General features: G+C 60.1%; 5 protein-coding genes across 5 annotated transcripts; 3 read left to right on the forward strand and 2 right to left on the reverse strand.

Annotated features, from left to right (window-relative positions):
• Positions 1–1,653: 1,653 nt before the first annotated feature.
• BKCO1_1900039 (uncharacterized protein) lies at positions 1,654–3,877 on the forward strand (the record flags this gene model as incomplete). The annotated part of the gene is made up of 3 exons (XM_020272063.1): positions 1,654–1,913; positions 1,971–3,542; positions 3,601–3,877. 3 exons carry the CDS (start codon positions 1,654–1,656, stop codon positions 3,875–3,877), a joined length of 2,109 nt encoding a protein of 702 aa, XP_020131358.1.
• A 1,961-nt stretch (positions 3,878–5,838) lies between these two features.
• BKCO1_1900040 (transcriptional regulator) lies at positions 5,839–6,384 on the forward strand (the record flags this gene model as incomplete). The annotated part of the gene is made up of 3 exons (XM_020272065.1): positions 5,839–5,844; positions 5,896–5,981; positions 6,030–6,384. The coding sequence occupies 3 exons, from the start codon at positions 5,839–5,841 to the stop codon at positions 6,382–6,384; spliced, it is 447 nt and encodes a 148-aa protein (XP_020131234.1).
• A 550-nt stretch (positions 6,385–6,934) lies between these two features.
• On the forward strand, positions 6,935–7,575 carry BKCO1_1900041 (mitochondrial protein sorting; the record flags this gene model as incomplete). Its single annotated transcript, XM_020272066.1, has 2 exons — positions 6,935–7,087; positions 7,153–7,575. The coding sequence occupies 2 exons, from the start codon at positions 6,935–6,937 to the stop codon at positions 7,573–7,575; spliced, it is 576 nt and encodes a 191-aa protein (XP_020131233.1).
• Positions 7,576–8,486: 911 nt separating this feature from the next.
• On the reverse strand, positions 8,487–10,971 carry BKCO1_1900042 (peptide-n4-(n-acetyl-beta-glucosaminyl)asparagine amidase a; the record flags this gene model as incomplete). Its single annotated transcript, XM_020272067.1, has 2 exons — positions 8,487–10,255; positions 10,530–10,971. The coding sequence occupies 2 exons, from the start codon at positions 10,969–10,971 to the stop codon at positions 8,487–8,489; spliced, it is 2,211 nt and encodes a 736-aa protein (XP_020131236.1).
• Positions 10,972–11,051: 80 nt separating this feature from the next.
• BKCO1_1900043 (peptide-n4-(n-acetyl-beta-glucosaminyl)asparagine amidase a) lies at positions 11,052–11,478 on the reverse strand (the record flags this gene model as incomplete). The annotated part of the gene is made up of 2 exons (XM_020272068.1): positions 11,052–11,349; positions 11,378–11,478. The coding sequence occupies 2 exons, from the start codon at positions 11,476–11,478 to the stop codon at positions 11,052–11,054; spliced, it is 399 nt and encodes a 132-aa protein (XP_020131235.1).
• Between the last annotated feature and the right edge of the window lie 393 nt (positions 11,479–11,871).

The raw sequence follows: 11,871 nt of genomic DNA on the forward strand, positions 1-11,871 counted from the left end.
CGGCACAGGCTCGGCCACGCCCGAGTGCCACAGCCGAACTGTGGCGCGCTGCTTCATGCTCTGCGAAACAGACCGCTCGCCGTCGGCTGAGCGCAAGTGGGAGGTCTCCCCACTCATTCATCTGAAGCAGCTACTCAGGCGTTTTCCTCCCGGTCGCCGGCAAAGCCCACCGCGCCGGACGCAAAGGTGCGGAGAGCATGGGCAAAGCCGTCGGCGAGCCTCGCCGGGCAGTCTCCTTGGCCGCATCGCGGACGCTAGCGATCGGGATGCAGACAATACTTGAGGCACAGGCAGTGCAGGGCGAAATTGCCCGCCTCCGGAGCCCCATATGGCGCAGCGAATTGGTTAATATCGGCGGGCGGGCCTGGCCTCGGCCAAGCGCATCTGCCTGAGACGGCAGCGAGATCATCATGCACGGCTGATCCCCCTTGGCCAGTGTGCGAGTGATTGGCGGAGCAGGGGGCAGGCGCAAGATAGGCATCGCGACAGCACGGGGTCGGCTTCTCAGCAGCCAGCACAGTGACGGTGGCATCTGGCAGCGGGCGCGCAGGCGGGCTCGCGGTGCATGACGCCGGCGGCGGGCCAGCACAAAGGCGGCAGGGGAGGTGCGGCATCCCGTCTGCATGTCGAGGCCAGCGACTCATGGAGCCAGGCGAAATTGCGAGCGGACGTGCGCCCGCTTTCGAGTGCGCCAGTGCAAGGAGCGCCGGAGCGGGCCAGCGGGCTGCCAGTGTCGGCGGCGAGACAGCTCCACGGGCAAACGCGACGTCGGGGAAGCCAGAGCCTGGCGCGACGGGCGCTGCCTGAGGCCGAGGGCGTGGTGTTGTCGCGCTGGGCTGGGCTGCGGGCTGCGGGCTGCAGGCGCTGCGGCGGCGGGCGGGCCGCATGCACCCGGCCCCTGAGCGCTGCGGTGGCTGGCAGCGTCGCACAGTCGCACGAGCTGCGCTCCACGCCCGCAGGAATGCGCGCGCGCACGCGGTGCTGGTGCGGGCGATGCGAGGGCGAGGCTTCTCGAAGGCTGCTGCGCGCGGGCGCGATACGACCTGGCCGGCGCTCCCACTGACGACGACTCGTGGCGGCCGAAATGGCGCGTCAACGGCCTGGCGGCGGATGGCATCTGGCGGATGGCATCCCCTGCGCACACCCGCCCAAAGCGGCCTAGCCAGGCACCGCGCACTGAGCTTGATGCGTCTCGTCTCCTAATTCGCGGCCGGCGCTATCGTCAGCACCAATCATCCCCCGGCGCGCCCCCGGCGCCAGATGCGAGCAGCAGCCATACCTGCAGCCCGCGCCCGCTCGCTCTCCTCTTCACCTCCGACTGCTCTCTCGGCGGCCTCACTCGCTCTTTCGCCCCCTCCGCCTCCTCTCCTCCTCCTCCTCCTCCTCCACCCCTCGTTCTTTATCCCACCTTACCCAAGTCATTCTTTTGCAAGGGCCAAATTCTCCAACGCCCCTGTCCTGCAGTCGCTCGTTGTTCTGCACAGCCAAGTCGGGTCCCAATTCACGACCGCTTCCACGATCTTACGCTGTTAATTCGTAATCAATCCGGCCGGCCTCGTCAACCTCAACTTCCCCGGATCCAGTCTCCCCGCCCCCAAGCCCACCGCGGAGCCGTATTCTCTGGCGTATGACGAGCCCCCTCGCCGCCCCATCATGACCCGCAACAACCACGCTTCGCACCTCGCATTCCACCATGCGCGAAAAGCCGCTGCTGCCGTCGACCATGTCGCCCACCTGGACCTCGGCGTCTTAATCCCGGCCGAGAAGGAGGTCCACGGCTCCCCCAAGACGCTGCATGAGAGAGACGCCAGCCCGGCTCTTGCTCCCCGTTCCGACTCTTGCAGCTCGAGCCGCGAGTCCGATACGTGCCAGAAGCCCACCGACAGCAGCACTGCCATCATTCTCGCTGCCATGTGAGCACTGCTCCTCTTCAGCTATTCTGTTTTGCGCTGCTTGCTGACCCATTGCAGCGTCCCTATCGCCATTGCCATCCTTGTCCTTGTCTTCCTCCACCGCAGGCACATGAAGAAGCAGGCCCTCGAAGACCTTAACGACAAGCACAAGTCTCTCGATTTCGGCCTGGACGAGCCCCCCAAGACCGCAAGCGGCAAGGCCCCGGAAATGTCCGTCGTGGATGCCGAGAAGGAAATTCGTAAAGGTGGCCGCGGCATGTCGATGGATATGGAGAGCAGCCCGTACCTAATGCCTGGTGGTGTTCAAGACTCCCGCGAATCGTTCCACTCCATGTCACGCATCAGCGACAACCACGACCCCTACCGCCCCGTTACCTTCGTTAAGGACGATACCATGTCGCTGCGTTCGGCCTCCAAGTTCAACGATGGCATGTCCACCTACAGCAAGTCCAGCGTCGGTACCGATCGCATGGGTCTCCTCAAGAACGCCCAAAGGATGTCCCGATCTTCCCCCATGTCCCCCGAGGACAGGACCATTCCTGAGATCCAGTTCCCCGAACCTAGCCACGTCAAGCCTCCGCCCAGCCCAGCTGCTGCATCGCCTATCTCTCCCGATGCCGAAACTCCCGATCTCACTCGCGACGCCCTTAACGGTAACGAGAAGCGCCGTTCGCTGAATGTCGATTCGAAGCGCACTTCTGTCCAAGAGCCTAGTCTGCCACAGATCTCTGAACATCACGACTCCGAGCCCCAGGTTACTCCCCGCAAGCCCAACCCTTTGAGGCTTGAGTCCATGATTGCTTCGGTCCATAACCCTCACACAGACAGCATCATGAGCAAGTCAAGCGATTACGGTGATGGCTTCAAGATCACTCCTCCCTCGCCCGGTCAGGATGGCAAGGTCGCGAACCGCATGTCTGTTGATGCCTACGGAACTCCGTCCACGCCGCCGCAGGGTCTGGCCACCCAGGCCCCCAAGCCAAACCGCATTTCCATGGGCTTGCGCCCTCTGCCATCGGAAGACCCCACTGAGAACCCTGAGGAACGCGCAAACAGGATCCGGTCCTTCTACAAGGAGTACTTTGACGACTCGAAACCCGAACCCGCTGGCCGTTATGGTGAAGCCCAAGACGACTATAGTCAAGAGTACATGGAGGGCGCCATCTTCGATTCCGAAAAGGGTCACTTCATCGTCCCCGGTCAACCTTTCGCCGAACCCCTTACTCGTCGTGCCATGACGCCGCCTCCTCGTGCTCCTCCGCGCTTCCGCGGCCACGGGCCTCCAGGCGGATCGATGAGTGGCGGACGTCCCATGAGCCCTGGTTCTATGCGCAGTGGAACACCACTGTCCATGCCTCGCGGTAACTCTGCCATGAGCTTCCGTGGTCCTCCCAAGAAGCCGCTGCCACCGCCGTCCAACCTTTCATCGCTCCCCACGCCCGCAGCTATGAAGGACGACGCGCACATCTTCAACCCGATTGACTTCGCACCTCCGCCAACCTTCCGCGACATGCAGGCCGGCCGCCGTCCTGATAGCCCGTTGGGTGTTGATCGGCCGTACTCCCCCAGTGTTCGCCCGCACACGCCGCTTATGACAGCTTTCGACGAGCTCGCTGTCATCCCTAGCCCGTAAGTTTTTGCTGCCTACGTCCTTCATGCTCGGGTTGAGAAACTGACTTTGCCTCAGGCACGCCCTCCGGAAATCCGGCACGTTTACTTCTCTGGACTTCATGGCACCTCCTCGCTTCAAGGGAGTCGACAGTGGCAGTGATGCCGCTTCCGTCCGCAGCGGTGGCAGTGGCATCTCGGCGGCTCAGGCCCATGCTGTTCGCGCCGGTGCCTATCGTGTCAGCCGTATTGAAAGGGGCTTGGTCGGTACCCAGGATGATATGATGACTTCCCTCAAGCCAAGTTGGGATCTGCGCGACACCAACAGCCCCGCGCAGGTGAAGCCCAGCTCGTAGAGCCCGTCAGCATTACACGCAAGGGCTTTCCCGGCGGACACGGGAGAGTGCGCGGCTTTGGTTTTCCTTTGATAATGGCACATCGCCCCCTAAAGCAATAAGCGCGGCTCGGCCCGCAGCAGAGCGCGAACAGCAACAAGCCACCAAACTCAATCGATAACGACCTCTTTCGTGGGACGGCCTACCTGCCAAAAGAAAAGCTCCTCATCACACCCTTTGATCGTAATATGTTCCTTTCCTGCAAAAGTCTTACTGTCGTCGCACGGTTAGCCTCTGACAACCTGGGTCGTTGCTGTTCATGATGATGACACGACTCTCGCACCATCTGTACATCCGCATTTGGCTTTTTATACCCCTGCGTACGCGGCTTTCAGCCTGGAGATCATCGGGAATATAGACGCATTTGTACAGCCGCCGGAGGAGCCATCTGCGGTGCTTGTGTTCCTTTCATCTCTTCTTTCATCCTCTAGACATAGTCAGTGAGCCGCTATCTCGACTTATTGTCTTATATAGGGAGAAATTCTGCGCTTTCCCTTGCATCTTTTTCTCTGCTTGCTCAATACCTTGTACGATGGCGCAGCTTGGAGTCAAACAATAGTACTATTAGCGACGGACCCGGGAATAACTCTACTGTTCTTTTTCTTCCATTTTCCTTTCATTTTTGCACAACATCGGTCCACATCTTCGCCCCTATTGCTGCCAAGCCACGGACCTGAGAGACGGAAGATTTTTTTTTTGAGACGCGAACAAACGGACTGAGGCCGAAGATCGTCTGCCCGTGCTTGTTCTACTTTCTGATTTCCTTACATTCGCTTCTTCCGTTTGTCTTCATCCCATGTTTCGTCAGCAAATCCCATGTGATATGCCTGACAGAACATGGGGTGTTCCGGCATCGGCGATCCATCTCATGGCTTTGTTGAATATACACATATAGACTATAGGGAACAACCTCGGTGCCGCGGTGGTATTTGTTGAATCAAAAGGGACTTTCTCATCAGCTGCAAGTATATACCGTGTTATACTCGAGTCTGTTCTTTCGACACGCAGGGGCTTCCTGATGCCGGCAGTCGCCAGTACGTAAGTCGTATAGTTTAAAACCTCAGGCCGTCAAACCCTAAACGCCAAGCCAACCCGGAAAAACTGTGGACTGAGAGTCACGCCATCCAGACAGAGTACAGGGATCGTGCAGTAAAAGGCTCTCTGCTCGAAAAGCCTGAAAGAGTGCTATTGGGGCTTAGAAGGCCCCAACGAGCTCCACGCACGCCCGCTTGAGCCGTCCCGTTTGGTGTTATGCAGAATGGGCAGCCTCACTGCTTCGTGGGCAATGCCTACTTCGTTTGACGCTGTTAACAAACCCAGCCATTACTATTTCAGAAGTCTAGAACTCTCTACGATCATGATTTGCGGCGCAGCTCTCCGCGCATGTACAACACAGTACTAAGTATATGGGGTGGATGCGACAAACCGGAGCAGGAAGTTTGATTGACCCGCCAACAACCCCACCCCCGGAACGCAACAGTGGGGCAGAGTTAGGTACTATCGGCAAGGCCCGCCAACGGTGCCACTGTTGCATGCAGAAGCACGGTCTAAAATAATGCCAGCGCTTACGAACGGATTCGAGGACCATGGTTGAAAAAACGCATGGTTCCGCCTCGGAACCCACCAGTATGTTCGGCAACACTCATTCCATCCTTTTGCTTGCTATTGCGCATCACGACAATAGGAAGTCACAAAAGACGCAGAACACCATGCCGACCCAGAAAGCTCTCAACTCGGCGGCCTTCTCGCGGGCAAGGGGGCCCAGTTCACCGACATTGCGTCTGTTGACACCCTTGGCATGAATACCTCCGAGTATCTGGCAGCTCTGGGGCCCGCTGTTACGCGCCTGCAAAACCACCATCTACTACATCCATGAGGGGCGACAGGACGAACCACAGCTGACGGCCGGCGTCAAGATCGCTATGACCGTAAGCGCGTGTCCAAAGCCTACCAGAAAAAGCGCGCTGATTCGCGTCCAGCACTCACTCACAAACGCACCGCCGCTTGACATTATGATAATCCCGGGCCCGCCGCCGGTTGCTGTGAGCTGCCGTGCCATCGATGCGTAAATTTCCTCGGCCGTAACGCGCGGCACCGCTGTACTTTTCATCAGCGCCGGCATATTTCTAACGGTAGCATCGGGAGTGCTTAATGGGCGCGTCGCGACGACTCCTCTGGCAGTGCTGCCGATGCTACGAGCGGCTCATCCGCAAGTGGAGTGGGCAAAGACGCAGAGGTTCGACAAGAGCGCGGGAACTGGGAACACAGGCGATATATGGGCGAGCGGCAGCGTGGCAAACGGCGTGGATTTGGCCTATGTCTTCATCCGGGAGCGGTTCCCAGAAAGCCGGACGCTTGTGGATCTGAGGACTTGGCTGGCCGGCATCGGTGAGAGGGAGCCCGAGTTCAGCACGGAGGAGAAGGCATTGGATGAGGCGTTCAGCGGAGCGAGCTCGGCATTGCAGTGAGGGCGGGCCCGAAGCAGAGGCAATTAAGCGTGTGCGAAGCGGGGATGCGGAGAGACCGGCGCAGGGCCGGAGCAGCGGCAGGGTTTGTGCTGGGAGATGATGGGAGATGCAGGTTGCGATGGCTGGCATGTGATTCGCCGCTCGGCTGGCGACGCGATCTCGGCCGGCGCGCTCGCCAATCAGCAGCCGGCTGCTCCTTCCCCTTCGCCATGACGCTAGAGAAAAACGCACGGTTCGGCTTCCGACTTTCTCCATCTCTTCCTGTTGCCGGTTCCTTTATCGCACACGCGCCGCTCCTCCCCACGCGACCCTCTGTCCCCCAACATCCTCTCTGTTCCTACTGCGCTCTTGCGCGCCACGCTCCCTCAGTCCTACCTCGCGTGTTCAACCCCCCTTTCTTGCCTCACCCGCACCGCCGCCAGCCCTCGTCGCGCCGCCGCCGCCGCCGCCGCCGCCGCCGCCGCCGCCGCTGCCACCGTCGCTGACTCCCACTGATTGCACCTGTCGCCCAAGTCTCGCCCGCTGCATCGCCACCCCCAACGCGGCCGCCATGAAGATATTCTCAAACAGCCACGACTTCAACTACTCCTGGGACGAGGTTTCCGTCAACAACTGGCGGAAGTATTGTCCCTGGAACGAGAAGACGCCGCATGTCATCGCCGTGGATACCCTCGCGCGCCACGTTGACCCTGCCACCGGCATTGTGAGTTCCTTTGACTCCTGCGCCATGTTTGTTGTTATTACCCGAGCTGACAATCGCAATTCCAGCTTCGCACCGAGCGTCTCATCACTTGCAAGCAATCAGCCCCCAAATGGCTGGCCTCGTTTCTCGGCGGCCAGGAGGTGTCGCACGTCTACGAGACCTCCTACGTCGATCCCAAGAGCAAGAAGGTCACCATGACCAGCGTCAATATGACTTGGTCTGACCTGTTGTCTGTGCGCGAGACCGTCGTCTACAAACCATCCGCTGACGCCCCCCACGCCAAAACAACCTTCGAGCAGAACGCTCAGATCGTTGCTATGTGCGGGGGCTGGCAAAAGGTCAAGAACGGTATCGAGCAGTTTACCGTTGAGCGCTTCCAGCAAAATGCCGCAAGAGGTCGCGAGGGCTTTGAGATGGTTCTGGAAATGAGCAGGAGGGCCTTTGCTCAGGAGCGGGAGCTTCGGAAAATGCATGCTGCCAAGATCTAACCACCACACCGTATGGCGTGGCTTTCGCTGGGTGCAAAGGCGGCCTTTGCAAGTCGCTCGCCGCTTCCATCGTCATTCTTCGCCTCGTCTCCCGGGCCGATTCGTCGGTGACAGCGGCGACGCAGACATGCTCCTCTCCAGTCCGTATTTGGTGCATTTGAGCAAGGCGTTTTGATTTTCTGGGCAGGAATCGCGGAGGAAAAGTTCTTGCTTTCCCTTTCTTTTCGTCATCTTGAGAATATAGAGCATCGGTGGAGTTCGAACATCACAGGGTGGGAATGTTTATCAGTCAGTTTACCCTTTCTTCTTTCTTTTTCTTACGAACGGTCACGCGTAGACGGCTCTTTGCTTTACGCTCTATTTTTCTGATTAAGGCAATGCTTCTTGCTTCTTCTTTTTTTTTTTTTTGCGTAGATCAAGACGTTCACACACTTACCGCTCTGCCCTCCATACTACTCTTCTCGCCGCTTACTTAGGAGAGATTGGTTTGGGCTCTTCCCAGAGAGCGAAGACATAGACAAACGCTGTATAATGATGAATAGAGAACATTAGAGCACATTCAAATTCGCGCATTCTAGAAATTGGGTCGGTCTCGCCGCTAACTCTGTCTTCGATGGCACTGCCGTCGAAAACGAATCACTTGATGAAGTGTAGCTATCTATGGGGGCATAATATTACGGCTGAAAGTTTGGAGCTAGTTTTTAGTTACTCAGATTCCCCGCTGCAGCCTTTCATCGAGGCCAGCGCCTTGCTTCGTCGTCATCGAGGGAGAGGATAGGAAACGCAGTCTAGGTGCTCATGTCATGGTCCAGATGGCACGCTGATCATCCACTCCCAAACACCCGCCAACATGTCATCCCTGTCAGCCCATGCACGTGAGCCCTACAACTCGGTCTCCCAGACTACCGCTCCTACCCTTGACCCTTGCTCCCAAGACCCCCCTCTCCTCCGTCCCTCCCTTTCAGCCGTGTCGCTGGCACCACTAAAGACGACAATGAGGATGAAGGAGAGGCTGCCCGGGGTCCCCTTCCGAGCACGTCTTTGATGCTCTTGGCACCATAGCCATTTACGAGTACCTCCTGCGGCACGCCTACCGGCTTTGTCCAAGAACTTTCGGGTGTGACGCTGTCATCACCACCGTACAACTCCTCGTCATCCTGTACAAGCGTCCCGTTACTCGCGATGATGTGTCTGTGGTAGAGCAGCTTTTCATCCTCTCCCTGAACATCGGACGCCGAGAAGGCAACGTCCTGCTCCGTCGTCCCTGCGCTAAAACTCTGCGCGCTCGGCGAGGAGACGGAGAGGTACGTCGCAGTCCCGTTCTGGCGGTCCGCCAGAATAGTTCCCGTTGCGTTGGTGCCGTAGTCTTCGAGTCCGAGCGGGAATGCCGACGCCCCGATAGTGGTAATATACTTGCCACGGTCAAGGGCGGCATCGATGGAGAAGTTAGAGTCAGACTCGGCATAGCCGGTGTAGGCCCAGAGGGGGTATGAGTAGGTGCGTTCAAATATGCTGGACGACAGGCCGGATGCAACTCGGTCAAGACCAGTGGTCTTCTGGTTGGTGATCTGGACATTTCCAACATCGGAGAAGTTTCCAACATTGGAGAAAGAAAGCGTCTGTGTCCAGCTCACATTGCTTGCGCCCGCGGAAGTCACCACTGTGCTGTAGACACTGAAGTGACGGGAAACAGCGACAGTGTAGTCAAGGGTTGCATTAGTGCCGTTGGGACCCGTGCCGCCCGTAACAGAGCTTACGGCAATGCTGGGTGCTGGGACGATCACTGTGGGTGCAGTGCCCGTCGTAACAGCGGAGGCATCCCTAGCCAGCCATAGGAACAACTTGCCAGTCACGACCCAGTAGCTGCCTACAGTTCCGCTCGGGGAAGCCTCCCCGGTGCCCGTATCGTTCAAGCCGGTCACCCGGATTTCAAAGGAATGGTCCAGACCGTCGCAAAGTAGCGGTAGCCATGGGGTAATGTCAATTTGGTCCTCTTTGAGATCGAAGGCGTCGATGCCGACGATTGGGCGCCAAAAGCCGGGAGCGACACCACCAGTGAAAATGACGGGAAACGGCCACACAACACCGGCTAAGGCGCCATCAATGTAGAGCTGCACTTCGCGCCAAGGCGAGAAGCCGTATAGGGTTGTTGCGGAGCCGAAGGCTGAGACATCGGAGGATAGCACGTTGGCCCACCAGAACTCCTCGGTCGACTGTCCGTTGGCCGAGATGGAAAAGACGGCGCGGTCGACGTTCCGGGGGAGAGATAGCGCGTTTGTTGCATTGTCAGCCGGCAGATTGAAGGCGCTAGCGCTATCGGTGGAGGATCTGCGGGCTGAAACAGGTAAGACGACGTCTGCTGGCGTGAACGACGACTCAGGGTCTGCATAGAATGAGGCGGTCAGAGTCGTGTTAAACGAGCCGGTGTACGTGTCATCGATCAGGTTGCCCAGGTCGAAGATGATCTTCTGAGGCTCTCGGAACAGGGGGGTCAAGGCCGACATGTCCTTGATGTAGGTCCACACGATGCCGTTGGGCGTGGGCTCGGCAGTCGAGGTCCGGAATATCTCGGTGTCGTTGAAGTACATCAGAGCCAGTCGGTCAAACTGCCGGCCGCGCGAGGTGACGGTCAGGTTGAACGTGACCCGGTTAAAGTCGCATGCAGGCGGGACGTACGTGCCTACGATTGCGGGTTAGCCCTGCATTACTTGCCGACGGTTAACGGGTCGGGACGAGGGGCGGCCTGTGATGCCGGTCGGTGCAGCGGACGAAAGAAAGGGCAAGGAGCATGCCGGGAAGCCAGCAGCCGGGGCGGCTTGGGTGGAAATGCCAGGGCGGAGGCCCAGATACATCGCCAATCAGTGCTGGCGGAAGCAGAAATGACACGCATGGCAGCAAGGATGGGAGAGCGAATCGACAGTTTGATAAGGCTTGTACGGAGGAGCGCTGCATACCAACAAAGGGATCGCCGTAGCTGTAGGCAAAGACATGGACCATCAACGTCTGCTGGCAGGCGGGCTGGGCCGGCGCCAACAGCGGCGGGTCGGCCTCGAGCACGACCAGCTGCGAGGAGGCGTTGGCTGCACGCACAGCCAGCTCGCCGCCGGGCAGGCGGGGCGCGGCGGCAGCGGCCGCGGTTGGCAGGCGCAGGTCGAGGCAAAGGGCTAGAGCTGCAAGAAGTAAGACGGAGGCCAGACGGCCCAGGGCGGCGGCGGCGAACGGCGGCGGCGGCGGCGTCGGGCGGGTCAGGGCGGCGGCAGGCCGGGCTGCGCGCGATCGAGGCCATTGAGGCCCTGGCGATGGACGGTGGTGGTGCATGTCGACGGGCAGTCGGCTCAGCCGCGCAGGGCGATCAGCAGGTGCGGTGGGGACGGCTGCCGGCGGCGGCGATCCCATAGGCTGGGCGAGGCAGCTGGACGACAGGCGCCGGCGGACAGGCGCTGGCGGAGAAAGAGAGCAGTCACAATGCGCGCGGGCTAGCCTCTGGCGGCCGGGTCGGCGATGCGGTAGTGGTTCCAGAAGCGCTGGATGGCCTTGGTGGCCAGCTCGTTGCCCGTCTGCTGCTGGTGGTAGTAGTTGAACAGGCTGTACTCGTCGCGCGTGAAGATGTAGCTGTCGGGCTGGGCGCGGAGCTTGGACCACACGCCGTCGAGCTCGCGTTGCAGGAAGTTGGCGACGTTGGGGTCGACGCCGGACTCGGCCTCGCGCGCGATGTCCAGCGCCTTTTGTAGCGTCATGGCGGCCGTGCCGTTGGCTATCTCGCCATTGCCCATGCTGGGCCGGGTGTGGAGGCGACTAGGACGGGCCGGGAAGGTGCGAGGGCGGGCCAGGGGAGAGGACGGAGGCAGCGCGGGAGCTGGAGCTGGAGCTGGGGCTGGCAGAGCTGGAGCTGGAGCTCGCCATGCTGGGCGGGCGGCGGGCGGCCTATGTACACGGCGCTGGTTGCGGACGAGGCAGCCCCACGCCGAGTGACAGAGCAAACGGCGCCGAAGCTTGGGCGCTCATGACGCAGCAGGGGAGGCGGCGGACGGTGGTGAAGCGAAGTTGGATGTCGCGCATCCGACGGCGCAACGGCGGCGCGTGCTTGGGCGACCGGCGACAGCACTCGTGCTGCAGCGCGCGGGTAGAACCGACAGCCACCCGGACAGAAGGCCTTTGCGTGGGCAAACCTTAACCGCGCCATGGGCCCCTGGCTGCCCGCGCCCGCCCACCGCCCACCGCCCACGCAGACGCACCGCCGCGCGGCGGGCTTGGCCGCTGCTGCACGCGCAATGCACGCCGCCGCCAGCAGGAAGA

This window comes from Diplodia corticola (genome assembly GCF_001883845.1).
Source record: "Diplodia corticola strain CBS 112549 chromosome Unknown scaffold19, whole genome shotgun sequence".
Classification (NCBI taxonomy): domain Eukaryota; kingdom Fungi; phylum Ascomycota; class Dothideomycetes; order Botryosphaeriales; family Botryosphaeriaceae; genus Diplodia; species Diplodia corticola.